This window comes from Rhinolophus sinicus, chromosome 1, assembly GCF_057876585.1.
Source record: "Rhinolophus sinicus isolate RSI-liver-muscle chromosome 1, RSI-T2T, whole genome shotgun sequence".
NCBI classification, from domain to species: Eukaryota; Metazoa; Chordata; class Mammalia; order Chiroptera; family Rhinolophidae; genus Rhinolophus; species Rhinolophus sinicus.
In genome coordinates, this window is record NC_142501.1 from 9,975,752 (window position 1) to 9,995,246 (window position 19,495).

The window sequence follows — 19,495 nt, forward strand, 5'->3', positions numbered from 1 at the left end:
ATTCTGAAATCAAAAAACTTCTTAAGTCATTTGGTGGCAAAAACCAAACTGACCTCAATTTTTTAGGCAAAGTTAGCCTTGAACTGAGAGGAGGCTATTTATATTTTTTGTACTTCATTTGAATATTCATGTTTCTTTACAGAATTAATTAACGTGTTTCAGCGAAGAGTTTTGGGAGGATTACATAACATACAGTATGTGCACCATATTGCATATTATCTAAAACATGAGAAATGCTGAATTTGGAAACACATCTGGCCCCAAAGATTTCCAGTAAGGGACTGAGGACCTGTCAGTGCTGCCCCTCAAAGATGGTGTGAGGATTAAATGAGAGAATGTTTTTTTTAACAACGGTGTGAGCAATGGCCAGGCCCGGAATCAAAAAAACCTGTAGGGTGGGATGGAGGAGGGTGATATAAGGGAGAATGTGTGTGCTTGACGGCAACAAAGAGGCCAGTTAGAGCAGTTTTGGGGGTAGGGGGTAGCCCCAGGAATTAATGCTTAATCCTGAGGAAACAAGCGCAGGCCATGGAAGTCACAAAATGAGATTTGACTCTTAGAAAGATTTGGAGGGGCAATTCTGGAGCCCAGGCAGAGATCAGCGAGGATCCTTCCTGCAGAGAGTGTGGAAGGCAGCGAAGGCCAGGTTCCACGAGGCTGGGCAGCTGGACCCATGACCCCAGGTGGAGAGGCGTTTTCACCGTCTCAGAGACCCACAGAATCAAGCTCGGGCCACTGCAACTGGACACATGGGAGGAATAGCGACATGGGACTCGAGGATGGGAGATGCCCGAAATCAGTACGCATTAACGGCAAGTTGGTGTTGTGGAAGCGGCTCTGGGTTGAGAGCCAGAAAACCAGGGGTTCGGTCTTTTCTCTCCGACTTAGAGCAGGTGGGAGCGGCGCAACTCGTTCCAACACAACACGCCCGCAAAATGGCAACAACACTGATCTGTGTGGGACGGAAATGGATACCACGTGTCAAAGAGTTTTGGACTGAAGCCTACAGAGGGGTTATTCAATTCCAGAGATGACCGCATTTCGTATGAAAAGAAGCGACGTAGCCATCTTGCTTAAGCCGGACGGCGTGTTTCATCAAGTTTGGTTGCTGCCCGTCGCTGTAGGTTTACTACGTTCCAGCGCTTTGCCAGCGTTTCCGAGGCGTTTCACTACGTTTGAACCCAGCCGCTTGCCGTAGGGGGCTCTAACTCCTGCCTCTGAAACTGACGTTCTAGCTAGGAATGAACGCTGGGCCGGGAGGAGCGTGCGTGGAAATGGCACCCGTTCCCCGACCCGACGTCCGCCGCGGGTGCGCGCTCGCACCGGAAGAGGCGGGGCCACGGCAGGCTTTATATATCGTGCAGCGGGCGCCGCTCGACCTCTACCGGCAGTAATCGGCGGGGTGATGGTACGTAGTGTCATGGCGGCTCCCTCCTTGTCTGTAGTGGCGGCGTGGCTCAATCAGCAGCCCATCGCCGCCATCTCGGCTCGGCCAGTGGCAGGGGCCTGCTGTGGGAGCGCGGGGGACTCGGCGGGATCCGCATTCAGTCCTATTTTTGGAAGCACCCGAGGCCTATAGTTGGTCTTGGGCCTGCCGTTTGGCTGGCGGCGAGAGGCCTTCGGGCGGGAGTCAGGCCGGGGCCCGACAGTTTTCAATGGATTCTTTCTGGGATTCGACCACCCCAGTGTAATGCTAATCGAGATTGGAGCCCTTGAGCACTTTGGCCAGGAGGACTTTAAGTGGGGGGCGCTTGGCACTGTAATTCTTTTTCAACTGGTAGGTGCAGAAATGAAAACAGGCAGGAGGTGGAGACTTAGGGCAAGGGTTTTTGAGTTATTGTGAAATGTCGGACTGTTGATACAAGTCCTTAGGCCTCTAGAGTTCCCAGAAACCACAGATGATGAACTTACTGACGGGCGGACAGAGACTATGTGCTGATTGTCATGTTCTGATTTGGCTCTGTCGAGTTCTAGTGGCCTATGTGTACCATTGTAGCTGGAGCCTTTAGTTCTATTTGCTACCAAGGCATTTGTTCCAGAATTCCCTTTTTGTCGTCGAATCTGACTCATTCAGCCACCTGTGAAGCTATTTTTACTGCCCGCACTTGGTGTGCTTTTGTTCCGTTTAGATGAGGATTTGAGGTGAAGGTTTAACTCATTTGAACACTGCTTTAGAACACGTGACCCTGCAAAAAGTTAACCTAATTCAACATGTGCATGGGTGGCGGGGTGTGTGGTTTGGATTCAGCATTGCTGAGAATCCTCAACAACCGAGGCAGCTGGGAATTAAGAGAAGTGAGTTACGAGTTCAGGTGCTAATGGTAGTCACTTTCTCCCAAGTCTCACAGGAAGTTCTCCGCTCCCAGGCATGGGTCCCTGGGCTTCTTGCCTCGGAAGCGCAGCAGCCGGCACCGCGGGAAAGTGAAGAGCTTCCCCAAGGATGACCCCTCCAAGCCTGTCCACCTCACAGCATTCCTGGGCTACAAGGCTGGCATGACCCACATCGTGCGGGAGGTCGATAGGCCAGGATCCAGTACGTACTTGCTGCATTCTCCCTGCTGGTGGGGTGGAAGAAATTGCAGGTGGGGACAGATTAGTTGGGGCAAAGCTGTCAGGGCAGACTTAAGAGGTCACCAGAACCGCTCAGTAGCAGGATGGAGATGATATATTGTAGGACTGATGAATTAATATTTTACAAAGGGCTGACACTGCCTGGTCTCAGTGGAGGGATGTATTGGAGTCAAGAGCCACAGCATAGAGAAGTATGCTAACCTTTTAAAAAGCTTGAACACTGCCCCGTCCCTGGATTGTGAGGTTTGAAGTAGGAAAGTCGCCCAGCAGGACACAATACTTAGCCATGGTAGATACCAGTGGTAGGTTCATATTGTCTACCTGGGCTCAGAGCTATTTTGACATCCTGTTATACTTCCTTAGGACTCGTGTGTTACTTAGGTAACAAGGAATTTGCTTCTAGAGATGCCTGTGATGGACAGGAACTGGAGCCAGGCTGGGCTGTTAGTTTGCCTCATTAGGATCCTATATTTTTGATTGGAGTCTGCAGACAAGTGTAGTAAGAGCAGCCCTGGAGAGTCTAGGTTGCTGCTAGGGGCCCCGCTTCTGTCACCTTCCTGTTGTCTAAACCACACGAGCCCCTTGGGGATTCTACTCAGTCCACTCAAGTCTGACCACCTGCTTGCTTTGCAGAGGTGAACAAAAAGGAAGTTGTGGAGGCTGTGACCATTGTGGAGACGCCACCCATGGTGGTGGTGGGCATTGTGGGCTACGTGGAAACCCCTCGAGGCCTCCGTACCTTCAAGACCATCTTTGCTGAGCACATCAGTGACGAGTGCAAAAGGCGCTTCTATAAGAACTGGTAAGGGGGGCGGGGGGGGCACCCAGGCCCTAGGTGAGGCTGGGGGGGGGCTGCTCCGGTCCGGTTAGTTGCCTCTTGAACAGAACCGTTGCTGGGGACAGACCTTGAGCAGCCAGTGGTTTCCTGAGCTGGAAGCAGCACCTTGAGACATTCTTTTGTGTTCCACTTAGTGGGGGTTGGCTGAGGACTGAGTTTTCAGTCTTCTCTTGGTTGCTGGAAAGCACTGAGCCCAGGTGGAAACCCAGAGACAGCAGTGTAACTCCCCGAGTCCTGCCCAGGGGGTGCGGTCTGGGTGATGGCTAGACCGGAGCAAGCATTAATGTGTGTTTGAATGTTTGTAACTTCCATTAACCTGTGGACCTCTGCTCAGCTCCGCTCGGCTCTGCCCGATGAGCTCCATCCAGGCTCCGCTTGCCGGTGGAAAAGGCTCCTTAGAAGCCGGCAATGAGCCACATCCCCGCCTGGTGCCTGTGTGCCTTCCGCTCACCCCTTGGAGGGTGATGAAGGCCTGCACCTGGTCCCCCCCCAACTCTGCTCTGCTCCTGAAGGCATAAATCTAAGAAGAAGGCCTTTACCAAGTACTGCAAGAAGTGGCAGGACGATGATGGCAAGAAGCAGCTGGAGAAGGACTTCAGCAGCATGAAGAAGTACTGCCAGGTCATCCGCGTCATCGCCCACACCCAGGTGAGCGCTCACTGGCGGGCCCGGGGCAGCGTTCTGCCTGCTGCTTCCTGACTAGGTGACCTGTGACCATATGTGGCTTTGAATATCAGATGCCACCTAGTTTGGAGACTCAGCTCTGACTGATTGTGCCGTGCCTTAGGATTTTAGGGGGGTGGTAAGACTGGTTCATGTGTCTCAAACTTTGTAGTGATGGAGATAGGCCAGTGAGCAGCCTGGGGGCCCTGCCCTTGAAGCGCCGGGGTTCCTAGGGCCTGGTTAAGGCCATGGACTGTGGCCTGGGAAGGCATCCAGTGCTGCCGCACTTGTGGGTTGGTCTCTCAGTTGCCAGCAGAGGGCACTGAGTCCCCATTGGCTCTTAATTAGGGAAACCATGCCTCGTTTTAAGGAATACTGGTTGAATGAATTGGTTACTTCAGACTAACACTGTCAGGGGCATGATTGAAAATAGTGAAGTCAGTGGTGAAATACTGGCTGTTTGCACTTCAAACCTGACTTGTTAGAGTGAGCGCCTCTTGTGACCTGAGCCATTATCCTGGGTGCGTACCTCCTGATTCCTCAGTGCCCAGTGGCCCTGTGTAGTTAGTGACGGCCACAGCAACACAGATTTATAGCAGGTATCCGTCACTGAAAGTTCTGTAGGACAGCACTGGGCAAGTCTTAACTAAAACCTTTAGGCTTGAATTTGTTTTCTAACTTGGCAGTTTATACTCTGGGCTGCAATGCTGTTCTCTCCAGAGTGGAAGTGGCTTTGTTGACAGTTAATTAGAGCAAGGTAGCTCTCCATGGGAAACTAGGGCAGTACCCCAAAGGAACTGGCCAAAGGACAGTGGTCAGAAACGGGCTCGTTGGTGCCCAGATCTGGTTAAGTCGGCCTGTCTTGGTGTGTCTGTTAAGGCTGGGCTCATCTTGATGGTGATTCAGGCTTGATGGTAATTCAGGCTTCAGCATTGAAAGGGGACTTGTACCCAGTGGGGAGTCACAAAGTTCTTGCTCCACGGGAGGAGAGTTTGACTTGAACCTCAGGAAGCTAAGCTGTGTCTGTTTCCTCCTAGATGCGCCTGCTTCCTCTACGCCAGAAGAAGGCCCACCTCATGGAGATCCAGGTGAATGGAGGCACGGTGGCTGAAAAACTGGACTGGGCCCGTGAGAGGCTAGAGCAGCAGGTCCCTGTGAACCAAGTATTTGGACAGGATGAGATGATCGACGTCATTGGGGTCACCAAAGGCAAAGGCTACAAAGGTAAGCTTTGCAGTGGCCCAGGTTGCTGTGTTTGGCCTCTCAGGAGGGTCTCCGGCCCAGCTGTTCGGTGATGAGGCCCTGGAATGAGCGCTGGGCACAGCGCCCGAGACAGACTGCGGAGACATTCCTTGCTGCCTTCCTTCTGAGAACAGCCCTGGGGTCGGTGGCTGGGGAGGCACGGGGGACTGGATGTGACCTGTCTGGTTCAGGGCTACTTCTCCAAGGCCTGTGCTTCCCACATTTAGAACTCAAGACTCCTTCCTAGACAGGTGTTCAGCTTGAGGATGTGGGAATTAGAGGGTAACGGGCAGGTCAAACCCGCCTCTGTCCTTCAGACTTACCCAGTCGTTGAGTGTTTGTCCACAAGTGAATGAACTCAACGTAGCACACCCAGGAGCCAAGGGCCAAATGGCATGAGTGCCAGAGCCCTGGTAACAGCCTGTGTCTATTCCAGGGGTCACCAGCCGCTGGCACACCAAGAAGCTGCCCCGCAAGACCCACCGAGGGCTGCGCAAGGTGGCCTGTATTGGGGCGTGGCATCCTGCCCGGGTGGCCTTCTCGGTGGCCCGGGCTGGGCAGAAAGGCTACCATCACCGCACTGAGATCAACAAGAAGGTGAGGTGCTGGGGTCCAGGTGGAGAGTTCGGCCCTGGGAGGGAGGGGGAGGTGACCCCCTTACTGGGAGGGAGGGTTCCTGTCTCTGGTGCTTCTGGGCATCACAGAGAGTTCGCTGCCCACGTGGGATGGGCACCGTTCTGGCTCCTGGGTGTCACGATGTGTAAGGTGCCATCCTCGAAGGTGGTTCCAGCACCACTGACCCTCAGCTGGACAGGTGGTAAGAGCCTTGTCCTTTCCTCTCCCTGGGAAGTGTCGGAAGAGGTCTCCATCCACAGTCTCAGTTGGATGGCAGTTGCTTTCGAGCCAGCCAGCTTTTCTTTCTGCTCTGAGCCTGGGGTACCTCATCACTGGGCCTGAGGTCAGGGCTGCTTTCCCAGAGTCCTTTGCAGGCTCGTCCACTGCAGTCCGTAACTTGGTGCCAACCTGTCCTGTCTAGGGGCTGAGAGCATGTGAGTCCAGCCCCATCTCCCCAAGTGCTCACGCATTCCCTTCTGGTTCAGATCTACAAGATTGGCCAGGGCTACCTCATCAAGGATGGCAAACTCATCAAGAACAACGCCTCTACCGATTATGACCTGTCTGACAAGAGCATCAACCCTCTGGTGAGTAATGGGAGCTGTCGTAAAGCCTCTGAAGTCCTGGGTCTGGCACATTTCTCCCTCATTCTTTGTGAGTCTACCGTAGGCCTCACCTGTGGGGCTGGGGGCCCTGGTGTGTTGGGGCCTAGCTGGTTCATGGGACCACGTCTGCACAGTTGTCTTTGCACAGCAGCTTGCTGTCTTTGCTTTAAATGGCCTGTCTTCCGTCCACTGGTTGGGGCTGGCTGGTGAGAAGTGGGGTCTCTCCAGCCCGATTGTTTGGTAATGAGGCCCTGGAATGAGCGCTGGGCACAGCGCCGGAGTCAGACTGGAGACATGCCTTGCTCCTTCCTCCTGAGAACAGCTCTGGGATCCCCATGCTTGATCTGTGCTGACCCATGGCCTTGCTTTTTCCAGGGTGGCTTTGTCCATTACGGTGAAGTGACCAATGACTTTGTCATGCTGAAAGGCTGTGTGGTGGGAACCAAGAAGCGGGTGCTCACTCTCCGCAAGGTGAGGCTGGGGGAAGGGTAGCCTTTGCATCGGGATCCTGTGGTGGGGGGAGGGAAGTACTGCCAGAAGGAACAGCCCAGTCAGGCTGAGCTTTGTTAGGGAGGGGAGTTTAAAGGAAACCTGCTCCTTGAACATCCTCTGAAGTCCTGGAAGGAGGAAATTCCAGTCTGGCTCAGCCCTTTGCTTCTGTGTTCACATGTAGAAGGCAGCTCCTTGGGTATGGCGGGCCAGACCATGAGGTGTGGGGGTGGGCAGCCTTGGTTCCAGAACAAGCTGATTCAGGTTGAGTTGATCTCTGCCCTCTGAGGCCTTGACATAAGATGGTGCGGAGAAAGGCTTGCGCTTAACTAACCTTCTCTTGGCCCATAGTCCTTGCTGGTGCAGACCAAACGGCGGGCCCTGGAGAAGATTGACCTGAAGTTCATCGACACCACTTCCAAGTTTGGCCATGGCCGCTTCCAGACTGTGGAGGAGAAGAAAGCATTCATGGTGAGCCCCGACAGGCTGCCCTCGCCTGGGCTTTGGGTGGCTCCGGGCTGGGAGATGGCCCAGCACCTGATCCCACTGGGGAGTGGCTTACTCTTCCTGGCCACCTGCCTTCCTCCACCTCTAACCTTGTCCCCTGCACCTTCCTCCACAGGGACCACTTAAGAAAGACCGAATTGCAAAGGAGGAAGGAGCATAGTGTCAAGAACAGATTGTGCAGCTGGTGGGATCTCAATAAAAGTTATTTTCCAGTGACATCTGACTGACTGGACCTTCCCAGTGTTGACTGCTTCCACAAGGCCCTGTGCTCCCAGAGTAATGCTGCCCTTGCTCTCCTCTGCCCTATCTTTGCCTGGTCCTGGTGCCTGGAGCAGACTCCAGTAGGAGGAGGCTGCAGCTCAGCCTGGGTCTGCCCCCAAACTTGTAAAGCCACCCTGGGGCAGGCGAGCAGTGAGCTTTGTGCAAAGTGTTTGTCACCAGGGTGAGGCAGCTGGGGCTCAGCTGTGGAAGTGTTTGCACAGCCTGGGTGGCAGCTGTGGAGATAGGAAGAGGTAGTCAGGCCTTGCTGTTCCCTGATGCTTTTGGTTGTTGATGGGCATGGCAGGGCTGACCCTGGGTCTCTTGAGGGTACGTATGAGTAATTTAGTTATTAATCCACACAGGAGCAGGATCCAGTTAAGGCTTGTTGAGGTTCTTTTGTAACCTGGAGGACATGTGGGAGAGGGGCTGTCACAAGGCCTGCACTGCACCTGGAACTGGGAGGGGAACACTGTTGATTCTGAGAAAGGCCCTGGTAGCTTAAAGGGCCTCACTCCAGGTGAGAACGTGGGCATGTGGAGGTCATGCCTGGGCCAGGTTCACCCAGCTGGGTCAAGTCCTTGGGCCCGTCGTGGCTTGGAGACTGAGGTTCCAGCAGCTCAGACGCCGCTGATCTGAGCTCTCTGACCCACCCTTCAGGGATTGACTCGGTTAGTGAACCCCAGGGCGCTCCTGGCATTCCAGGTGTGCAGGGTGCACTTGGCTGCTTCCCATGTAACATCTGGTTGTGGCATGCTTTGCCTCAGCCCCACCCGGCTGAGGGCCAGGTCACAGCTGGAGCAGCTCTGACTGCCTTGCCTAGCAGTGTCACCTGGGTTCTGGTGCTCTCTGATCCTACGGGTCCAATGTACGTGGTGCTGTCTCCAAGGTGATTGCTGGAGGTGGCAGCATGGCACTCAAAGGCTTTCAAAACGCAGGTCAAGGTCAGAGGAGGTTGCAGACATGGGTTCTGAGGCAGGTGGGATGGGGCTGGGAGTGCACTGAGCAGGAGGCCTGAGTCTGGACCCACTAGGTGTCATCCTGGCATTTTGGAGCCCCTTATGAACTGGGTAGGGGAGTGGGCCTAAACGGCCACTTGTGGGCTAGTGCACAAGAACCCCACTACCCTTGCGGTGCCTCCCATCGGAATCCAGGGCCCAGAGCCCCTGGAGCTGCACTTCAGCCTGGAGCCACCAGGGGGTGGGAGTGGGCGGTGCCCAGCTGGGCCAGCCTCGCCCCTGCGGAAGGGGCTCCCTGCAGGCTTTGGAGGGGGCAGAGTCCTCTCCCCCACCAGGGTCTTGGATCCCCTGCTCCCTGGAGACAATCCCAGAGGGGCTCAGGATCTGACCAAGGCAGAGCCAGGCATGGGGCCTGGGTTCTGCTGTGAGGGCTTTGGTCCACACAGGTCCTCAGGAAGACGCTGAACTGGGCAGGGCCCCTACCTCATTCCCTTGCTCATCCCAGTGGCCTCCCCTCCCAGCCCAGGTAGGGAGGGCATTGCTGGGCCTTGCTACCTGTCCCAAGGTCTCCCCAGTTGGTATAGCCAGGATGACTGGGGATGTGGGGCCCAGAGAACAGGGTTCCTGGGGCAGAAGACAGCTCCCAGGCTGACAACGTGCACACGCGCATACACATCCAGCACCACAGATACCCCTCCAGGTGGGCTGTCACCATACCCTTGTATGTCTCCACACGTGACACATACCGTTTCCCTGAAAATAAGACCTAGCCGGACAAGCAGCTCTGACATGTCTTGGAGCAAAAATTAATGAAACCCAGTCTTTACTATAACACCGGGTCATAGGTTAATTTTTGCTCCAAAAGATGCATTAGAGCTGATGGTCTGGCTAGGTCTTATTTTCAGGGGAACAGTAGGTAGAAAGCCCTTTTCAGGGGCAGGCGTGCTTGACAGGAGCTGAGCCCTTGTCTGTTGACCATCCCCATATCCCCAATCTTCCTTGTTTCTGCCCTGCGGTGACTTAATACCGCAGCAGCGGTGGTCGTGGCACCAGATGGGGACCCAGTGGGTTCACAGAGTGGCTGGAGTTAAGTGGCTGAGACGGACGAGGGTCTTCCTGGGGGCAGTACGGAAGCTCAACCGTGTGTGCGTGTGTGTGTGTGTGTGTGTGTGTGTGTGTGTGTGTGTGTGTGTGCGTGCGCACGTGCTCGTTCAGCTTCACACAAGAAATCCTGAGTGCTCCTGTGGACACCATTCCTCCAGGAGCTGGCAGCAGTGACGAACACAAAGGCCCTTCTCTCAGGAGCTTAGATTCTAGTTGGGGTGGCAGACGGTAAACAAGATAGTGTTAGAAGTGATGAATGCTGTAAAGAAATAAACAGGCCCCTGGGACAGAGTGATGGGGGCGGGGAGGCCTCGCTGAGAGCTGAAGGTGCCAAGGAGCCAGCCTGTTGGAATTCTGCAGGAAGGACAGGCCAGGCAGAGGGAACAGCAGGTGCAAAGGCCCTGGGGGAGCAAGGCTTCCCCGCTCAGATTCTGGGGAGGCAGCTTCCCAGGAGAAGGTCTGAGGGAGCTCTGAAGGCAGGACTGAATCTCCCTAGCCAGGGCCTGGCATATAGTAGGTGCTCAGTAAATATTCTCTGCATCTCTGGGACACGCCTGCGCTTGTGTGTGTGGGTGTCCCAGACCAGGGTCCTCAGGCATTTCTGGGGGCCTGCGGTCGGTGGGGTGGCTGTCTCAGTCTCCTGCAGTCTGTGTCACTGAGGGTGCATCTCTGTTGGCTTCCTGTCACCAGAACCCCCAGACAGGCCTCAATGGAATTCTGCGGTGACAGAACAAGAAGTCTCATTCCATTCCTCTTAAAAAAACAAATAAAACCAAACCTGCTGGGAATTTCTGAGCAAGTGGGAACAAGGAGGTGGCGGGAGCCACTATCACCTTAAAAGGTACAACAGCCAGTGACTTCCCTGAGCTCACCTGGGGGTGGCCTTGGGGGGTGGCGGGGGTGGACAGCTGCCTCGCCCCAGGTGCTCTCCCCTGGATTCTCACTGACAGCCTTGCCAGTGGGGGCTGTGCTGCGCGGGCCCCTCTGTCCACCTCCCCCCACACCCCACACCCCCGGGTGCCCAGCCCTGTGCTTCCAGCAGCCTTACCCTCCTCCCATCGGCTCTCAGCACGCAGCTACTTGTCTGAATCTTCTGTTGGTCCCCCGCCTGCCATGGATGTCTCGCTGCTCTCGCTGGCACTCAGAGTCTCCAGCATCCCGCCCCCCACCCCAAGTCCAGGCTCCCGGCCTGCTCCCAGGAGCCCAAATAGCCTTCCCCACCCTTTCAGCATCAGGTTCAGAAGCTGACTGAACCACCAAGAGAAGAGGGGCCTGACCCAAACATCACTAGAGACGAGAGGAATGCCCACGACCCAGGAATGAGGGAAGCAGCACTCAGGAACCTTCCGGGGCCTAGTAACATCAGAACTATTAAAATGTCAGAATCCTTACCATGTCTTGAGCATCCATCAGCCCCCTGGCCCACAATGACAAGTACTCACACGGACTTTAAATGCCTCCAGAGTGCAGTGCCCAAGCTGGCAGGTGGTAGTAATTGTGGATACCTCACGCCTGTCAGGCACCATCCTAAGTACTGTCTATATAAACTTCGTCTTCAGGATTGCCCCTTGAGGCAGTTTCTGTTATTACCCCATTTCACAGATAAGAAACTGAGGCTCAGCGAGAACAAGCAACTTTCCCAGCTTGCTCAGAGGCACACAGTGTTTAACAGGTAGGGCTGGGAAGCTACTAGGGGCCTGTAAAGCACATTTTGGCTTAAGAGAGAAAGAGTAGGATGCTTGTTCATTTGTTGAACACCTACTGTGTGCCAAGCTGTGTGCTAGACACTTCAGAGTTCCTTGCAACCACTATTTCCATTTCACAGATGGGGAAAATGGGGGCCTAGAAAGAGAATCCTCTAAGGTCACAGAGCCAGAATGTGCTCTGCCAGGCGTCTTAGATGCTGCATCTCACTGAGTGATCATAACAGCCCGACGAGCTGTGAGTCGGTGCTCCTATTCCCACTCCCACTTTCACAGTGAGGAAACCGAGGCACAGAGAGGCTCAGCAAAGATCCCTCAGGTCAGACTCAGGAGCGGTGAAGCAGGGATTCAAACCCTGGCTCCAGAACTCTAGTGCTAACCACTGTACCACACTATCCACACTGGGGGGGGGCTGGAGGCTCCTGTGAGGAGGGGGGCACGCCACTGCCCAGCAGCCACTGCAGCACCTATGTCCCTTGGCTTCTGCTCCCCTCACAGGCTCACAGGGGCCCCTGCTTGCATGATAGGCAGGGTGGCAGGGGATGCTGCCCTCGGCTGCCAGCAGACAGGTGGGGGTAGAAGAGCTGGTCCTGAAGCCAGCCCCACCCTCCTCGGGCCCTGGCCCCACAGCTGGCCTCCAGGTCACTGGCTTCATGTGACTGAAGAAGTGGCGCCTCCAGGCCCCAGCCCCACACAGCCAGGCAGAGGAAAAGTGCTGTGAGAGAAGGCGCTAAAGATAGCCAGCCGCCGACTTCCTCATCCTGGCTGGCCACCACCTCGTCCCCCAGCTCCCGCAGGCCCGCGCTCCACGTCAGGCCACTCCTTGGAGCCTGGTTGCCCAGTTTGGAGCACAAAACAGGGACCCAGGCAACAGTCATGCTGTGAAGACTCACCACCCTCTGGGCACCCAGCAAGGCAGGGATGTGCCTCGTCTTGCTCGTGCCATCCCCTTGACAGGAGGCAGGAGCGTTTGTATCACCCCCACTTTACAGGGGATGAGCCTGAGCGGAGGGGGCATCAGCTCCCACGAGCACACCAGACCATTCCTACACCAGTGCGTGCGGACACACCTTGACACTGACACAATCACACCATTTTCCCCTGTGGCCATGATCTTGAACATTCTGACATGGCAACACTAAGGCCCACACCATCACCCATTCATCAATGAGTCCATCTGCACCCACATGGAAGCCTTCACACCAGGGAAACTGGAGACACTACATCCGGGCCTTTCTTTCAGACAGCTGGTTGTTAAACCAGCCCACTACCGGCCTTAACCTTCAGATCTCCTGCTGGTGACTCCCAGTGGCTGAACCCAACTAGAAACTGGCAAAGGAGCTGGGTGGATGCAATCCCTAGAGGTCAGCATCCTGGGGCACAGAGCAGCGGATGGGAGCGTGATCGAAAGTCTGGGAAAAGCACAAGGTGTGCCTAACACCTTGCTCTGCTTCCTGGGGAGCCAGGCACTATTCTAGGCACTTTTCATAAATAGCAAAGGCAGGCCCTCTCTGCTCCAAAGCTCTCCATGGCTCTACATTGCATATTCATTTATTCCTATATATAAAACATTTATTAAGCACTTACTATGCAGCAGACACCTTGGTGTGGCATTCAAGGCTCCTCACAATTTGGCCCTGGTTTACCTACCAGCTCATCACAGGCTCTTGTGCCTCCATCAGTATAGGGCCCCCCAGAGTCATCCTGAACAGGCCAAGGTGGCTCCGGGTGGTGGGGAAGAGCCAGCCATGGCTGGATCCTGGCTCAGTCTCCTCCCAGGGCCATGGCAGCATTCAGGGTTATAGGGATATTCAATGGGATCCTGCATGGAATATGCCCAGCCAGTAGGGTCCACTCTTACCTTCTGGTCCACACTCTCCATCAGTAAATACTGAGTGTGTGGCAGCCCTATCAGAAGGCAATATTACTTCCATTTCACAGATGGCAAAACCAGGGCTCAGAGAGGGCAGCAGACTCGCCCAGGCTCACACAGCCAGCACATGGCCATGCCTGGTCTGGCACCCACAGCCGCTAAGCCACAAGCGGCAATTGGCAACCCAAGGGCCAAATCAGCCCCTAGCTATTGGTTTGGCCCTCAGAGTGAGCTTGTTTTACTGAGGCTTTGAATTTGGGAATTCAAAGCTTTGCTTTTATTTTTAAAAACTTGATCGATAGCACAAACCTGGATACAATGCAACGGTCCAATGACCAGAGAGCTGTTAAAGGAACGCCTGGGAGTTCCATTCGGCAAGCAAACGAAGGAACGCCAGCTGCACGGGGACCTCTCTTTGCAAAAGAGCCACTTCCAGAGGAATCCTGCCACATGGAGGGTGCCTTCACATTTCCTTTGTATGTGTGACACCAATGGTAAATCTGATCTGCTCTGGCTGGGTGGCAGGCTGGACAGTGACTGGGTTAGGCATCGGGGACAGGCTGGCCCCCATCCGAGCTGCCCTGAGAACTCAGTGTGTGGGCCTCTGTTTTCTCATCTGAAGCATGGGGGCTCAGGGAGGTCTGGGTTGGACAATTTCTCAGTCCTCTTTCAGTTCTGAGGTTGGGACTCTGAAGGCCAAAGACCAGTACAAAGTGAGGAGATAGAGACAGAGAGACAGAGAGAGACTCCATGTGCTGCAACAATCAGGGAAGGCTTCCTGAAAGAGGGAGGCTTGAGCTAAGCTGTGAAGGCTGAGCAATACCCTGCCCTAACCTGAATAGGAATGGGTGGTTCTGGAAGGGTGGGAAATTACAATTCAAAGGAATGAGTTGGTAATAGAGAGATTTCAGGCACAGCAGGAAGCAAGCTGAGGGGGTTGGGAGTGGGTTGTGGGAGGTCTTCCCTGAGACTCTCCATCACACCTCATCACAAGGGGCCCTGTTTCTCCAGACCAGGATGGGGTCGGTGGCAGTGGGGAAGTTGACCTTGTGGTCCATAATGTGCCGTGCGCCAGGTACCACACCTGGCACTTGTCCTGCACTGGCTCATTTATTCCTCCTCTCGGGGAGGTAGCCACTAAGCAGACCCCCTTTTAGAGAGGAGGAATCTGGGCTTCACACCAGGCTCCTCTGGGCCCCTTTACCTGGAGGAGAGGAAGCCTTTCATAGAAGCAGGAGGCCAGTGCCTCAGAGCTTCTGCATAGGCTGTTCCCTCTGCCTGGAATGCTTTTCCTTCTTTTCTGTGGTGAGTAACCCAACTCACCTTCTGGCCTTGGCTCCAATGTCACCTCCTTCTGGAAGCCTCCCCAGATCCCCACCTGCATCAGGGTCCTCTGATGTTCGCTCTTTCTGTTCTCTCTGCTTCTCCCTCACCACCCACACCAGGACTATCAGTATATTATCATTTGTGCTGCTTTGGGCTCTGTATCTACATTCCCAGCCAGGGCCTGTGTCTGTTTTGCTATTCTTGTGCCCTCTGCACTCAGCACAGTGTTGAGCACATATTAGGTGTTCAATCACTGTTCACTGAAAGCCCAATTGACTGAAGGCATGAAAAACAAATAAATTTAAGAATAAAAGAAGTGATTTCTCCCAAGGTCACCCAGATGGCCTGTGCAGCGTGGCCACGGTGGAACCCTGGGGGCCTGCCTCTGCGGCAGTGCCCAACCCTCTCTGGCCTTCTGTCTGGTTTCCCCACTTCCATTCTGAACAGTCATGTCTATTCTCCATCCAGCAGCCAGAGCGATCCTATTAAAACAAGTTAGATTGCGTTCCTCCATACTGAGTTTCAGTTTTACAAGACGAAACGGGTTGTAAGGATGGATATGTATTTAATACCACTAAAACGTACACTTAAAAATGGTTAAGATGGTAAATATTATATTATGTGTATTTTGCCACAATAAAAAAAAATGCATCCCTCCTCTCCTCCAAACCCTGCAGAGCCTCCATTGGAAGCAGAGTAGTTAAAAGCCCAAGTCACCACAGTGGGCCGGGCCCTCCCTGACCTACCCTCCCTCACTCTCCCCACTCAGCCACGGCCACACTGGCCTCCTCTCCTCTCTGTTTCTCTAACATGGCAGGCTCACTCCTGCCTCAGGGCCTTTGCACTGGCTCTTCCTCTTCCTAGAATGTCCCTCATGTAGAAATTTGCAGAGACGCCCCTTTGTCAGTAAGGCCTGTCCTAACTACCCTCGTCGCAATGGCACCCTGCTCCCCCAGCACTCCTGACACGCCCCGAGCCTCACCTCGGCTCTTTCTCACAGCGCAATCACCTGCTACCATCTGTAGCCCGAACTTATTCCTCGCATTTACTGTCTCTTTCCCACTCCCTTTAGTTGGGTCACTGTTCTTCAGACTTCCAGAGAAGTCAGGGTGGGAAGGGATGTGGTCTGGAGCACGTGAGAGAGAGGGGAGAACGCCAAGCAACAAGTTCCTCAAAGCAAATTTAGGAAAAGCTGAAGTGAAAAAGGCTTGGGCAGCTGAGTGCTTCCTGCAGCCGGTCCCAGAGGCCACGAGCATGTGTCGTGTCTCTGAGTCTGTGTGTCTCCCTGTGTGTATAGTGTATGTCGGGGGGAAGGGCTCCTGAAACAAGGGACGTGCCCCCTCAGGGCCTCAGGGGATTGAGCTATGTGGTCTCTCACTCCTGGGTGCCCCCAGACTCCTCAGTGCTGTGGGGTTCGGTGTTTCTATCTTTCCTCTCCTTGGATGGTGTGACCTAATGGGACAGCATGTGGGCTCTGGAGCTGGACTTACAGGGTCCCGATCCCAGCTCAGCCACTAACTGTGTAACCTTGAGGAAGCCATTTCGCTACAACGTGCCTCAGTCTCATAATCTGAAAAATGGGAATGATCAGACAAGAACCCACTGTCTATCTTTGTTTTCAGGATTTGAGTGAAGGTATGTGAGGGGCAGAGGCCAGTAGGGGGCCCACAGTAAATATTCACAATTGGGATTGGTCTAAGATCCAGCCTGAGTGAAACCCAACCCAGCTTCTGGGAATGGGTGGCCAGGTAGAGCCCACCACCTGCTGTGCAGTGGGGGTTGCAGAGGAGGCACTGGCCCCAGGCAAGTGGTTTCGGCGGAGGCCTCAGGCATGAAGATGCTCTGGCCAGAGAGGAGCAGCGAAGGAAAGGGGCTGCAGGGAGTGGGGTAGTAAGAGACAGAGATGGCCTGGTGGGGGCTGCCAGGGACTGGGTAAGACCCATGCCCCGTGGGACCCAGGGGTGAGGCTGGAGTGCAGCCTCAGGAGCCTCCTCAGTGAGTACCAGGGTGTGTTTGACTTTGTCCCGGGGCAATGGGGAGCCATGGGAGGTGTTTGAGCAGGGATGTGGAGGCTTCAGCCCAAGACTTCTGGTTCCAGGCTGATGGGGAGACACCATCATAATGTAGACCAGGAAGATGAAATATTTTTGCACCAAATACTTAGAGAACAAGGCCTGAGTAGTTAGAGCACACTGCCTGGTGGAGCAGTAAAATCTTAAGGGGCTAAAAGGGCCCAGGAATGAGGCAATGATCTGTGAAGCCTGCTGGAAGGGGAGACTGGAAGTGAGCCTTAGTGGTGGCAAAAAGAGACTCTGCCACAGCGTGCTGAGTAATCGACTTTGGGTAAACCGGTGCCCTCTGTGGTCTTTGCTGCCACCTCCTCTGCCAGAGCTGACCCAGGCCCCTCCCAGGGGCAGAGTCGGGTTCTTGGTTTAGACAGAGACCCCACCTGCCTTGGTTTCCCTCTGCACTGGGTTGGGAGTGAGGCAGGGAGGATAATAATGCTTGATTGTCAACGGCCTTGCACACCTCAGGGGCCAGATGCCAAGGATTGTTTCCATTCATAGGAGGGTGGGCCCTTCCTGCCAGGAGAAAATTCCGAGCTCCTGCGGCCGGGGAGGGGGGGGCCCTGCCACCCCCTGTGACCACATACCCGCCGCCCAAACCTGTGGCATCAACAGCTTTCTTTCTTTTCTCCTTTCTTGGCAAAGGTAGCCGCCCAGGGCCTAGAGGAGAGGCCCTCAGCTCAGAAGCGCCCCGTCTCTTCCTCTCTCCCTTCCCGCCTTTGCTGTTCCTGCTGCAGAGAAACTGCCCCCAGGCAGAGACCACATTGAAGGACCCTGGCCAGGGCCTGGCCTGTTCTGCTATTGGACGTCTATAGTCTGGGTGCTGGGGACAATGCACGGCTGGTGTCTTCTGGGACAATGGGATTGTTGTTTGGGAATTTTCTGCTTCTCAGAGCCCTTGCTCCCAGAATGCCCTAAATCCGTGTCTGTGGTTTTGATCTTTGGTTGCGAGACGCTGCATTTTTGAAATTATTTGGTTCTGAGAGATCTCGGGCCTGGAATGGAAAATGTTCCAATACTTGATGGTCCTGGAATTTTCTGGTTTTACGAACCATGGTTCTAGAATTTTCTAGTTCAAAGGCATTGTGGTTCTGGAAGTTTAGATCCAGTTGTCTGATGCCACACCTTGGGTTGATGATACCACAGGGATTGAGTGGGGGCGGGAGTGGGAACTGGGGAGGGGGTGGTGGCAGGGTAGCACAGTGGCAGGCCAGGTGCGCTGGTGTGGTTGTTGGCGGCAGGTCTGGTGCTGACAGCTGGGGGCTGCTGCCTGAGCTCATGGCACCTGGCCCTGACCCAGGACAGGGTGGGGACGGGCCAGGAGGGGGACCCAGTAGAGGCCAGGCTGAGAGCCTTCCACAAGCTCTGCCACCTCCTTCTCTCCCTGGGAACCCCTCCTGTTGCCCACTGAGCTCACAGTGGCTGAGACTGTTGGCCCCACCTAGGGCAACCCCCCATTGACCAGTGGGGACTCCAGACATAGTCTGGGAGGGAGGGGCTTTCCAGTCCCACCGAGGGCAGGGGCAGCTCAAGGAAACACCCCTGTCTGTCCAGGGCTCTTCCCAGGGGGTCTCCTGTTAACCTGTTCCTCAGATACCCCTCTTTTTCTCTGGATATTGAGTCTCTGGTCACAGACTGATCACCCCCCCTCCTTGCCCCCACAATACCCTGTCACCCCAGATCTTTGGCTGGGGAAGAATCAGGAGCTCAGAGTTTGACACCAGGGGGCCTCAGTCTTCCCATCTGGGCAGTGGAGGCAGTGAGCTGTCTGCCTGCAGGGCTGTGACCATGGCCACTCTGACCGTCTGCTCCTTCCACCCATGGCCCTTCCCCAGGCTCCCCTGTGCCCTCTCGGCTTCTGTGAGGAGGGGCGCCCTACCCCTCCCTGGCCCCGCTTGGCACGCTCCCAGCAAGCTCGTGGGAGCTGGAATTTGGAACGGTCCCTGGCGTGTGTGTGTGCTGCCTCCCGCCTGCCGGGGCACCTCCCCTGACTCGGGGCCAGGAATTCCTCCTGCTTGTTCCCAACAAGCCCATGGGGAAGGAGGAGTTGTGGGAAGGGGCAGGGAGCATGCTGGATGTCAGGACTGAGTGGGGTGTTGGGAGGGAACCACAGTCAGGGACACGTAAGGCAGGACAGGCTGGTAGGAGCAGAGGAAGGGTGGCGGTGGCCTGGGGTCACATCCCGCAAACCTTGTCTTCAATCACATCATGTGTGCAGATGGCAGTTTTAGAGTTCCTTGATATCCTTCTATGGATTCATTCATTAGTTCAAGTATTTATTGAGCACCTACTATGTGCTGGGTGTTGCACTAGGTGCTGGGGATACAGCCATGAGTGGGACAGAGAGAAACCCTACCCACATGGGGCTTACATTCTGTGTGAGGACCGATGATAAACAGAGACCTGGGAGATCAGAGAGAGTTTTGTGCAAAGATACAAATCCAGTAGGTGCTGGAGCAGAGGGTGGCTGGGGGTGGCTTCTGCAGACCAGTGAGGGCCTCCTGGAGGAGACACCTGAGAAGAAGGCATAAATGATGAGAAAGAGGCAATCTGTGATGATGGGGCAAGTCGTGCAGGCCAGGGAGCATGGGAGAGGCTGAAAGGGGCCTAGAAGACCCTTGGATCAGTATGGAGAGTGAACTGGAGGGGCAGGAGGTGCCTCAGAGGTGGTGCAGG

At 54.9% G+C, this 19,495-nt stretch overlaps 1 protein-coding gene and 4 non-coding genes across 5 annotated transcripts; all 5 read left to right on the forward strand.

The window, feature by feature from the left end:
* Positions 1 to 766: 766 nt before the first annotated feature.
* Positions 767 to 7,746, forward strand: RPL3 (ribosomal protein L3). The gene is made up of 11 exons (XM_088792981.1): positions 767 to 863; positions 1,236 to 1,408; positions 2,341 to 2,533; positions 3,205 to 3,373; positions 3,922 to 4,057; positions 5,110 to 5,296; positions 5,751 to 5,911; positions 6,415 to 6,516; positions 6,910 to 7,005; positions 7,375 to 7,494; positions 7,646 to 7,746. The coding sequence occupies exons 1-11, from the start codon at positions 767 to 769 to the stop codon at positions 7,688 to 7,690; spliced, it is 1,479 nt and encodes a 492-aa protein (XP_088649107.1). The 3' UTR covers positions 7,691 to 7,746.
* On the forward strand, positions 1,894 to 1,957 carry LOC141570268 (small nucleolar RNA SNORD43). Its single transcript, XR_012494273.1, has one exon. It is a non-coding gene; the product is annotated as a small nucleolar RNA SNORD43 (small nucleolar RNA).
* LOC141570303 (small nucleolar RNA U82P) lies at positions 3,868 to 3,921 on the forward strand. The gene has a single exon (XR_012494308.1). It is a non-coding gene; the product is annotated as a small nucleolar RNA U82P (small nucleolar RNA).
* On the forward strand, positions 5,356 to 5,449 carry LOC141570294 (small nucleolar RNA U83B). Its single transcript, XR_012494299.1, has one exon. It is a non-coding gene; the product is annotated as a small nucleolar RNA U83B (small nucleolar RNA).
* Positions 6,767 to 6,857, forward strand: LOC141570295 (small nucleolar RNA U83B). The gene has a single exon (XR_012494300.1). It is a non-coding gene; the product is annotated as a small nucleolar RNA U83B (small nucleolar RNA).
* Positions 7,747 to 19,495: the final 11,749 nt, after the last annotated feature.

Excerpts from the sequence above, each read along its gene's own strand:
- RPL3 (XM_088792981.1), top strand. The coding sequence starts at position 767 with ATGGGACTCGAGGATGGGAGATGCCCGAAATCAGTACGCATTAACGGC. Across the intron at positions 2,534-3,204 it reads GGTCGATAGGCCAGGATCCA|AGGTGAACAAAAAGGAAGTT; the intron begins GTACGTACTTGC and ends CTTGCTTTGCAG. Across the intron at positions 5,912-6,414 it reads GCACTGAGATCAACAAGAAG|ATCTACAAGATTGGCCAGGG; the intron begins GTGAGGTGCTGG and ends CTTCTGGTTCAG.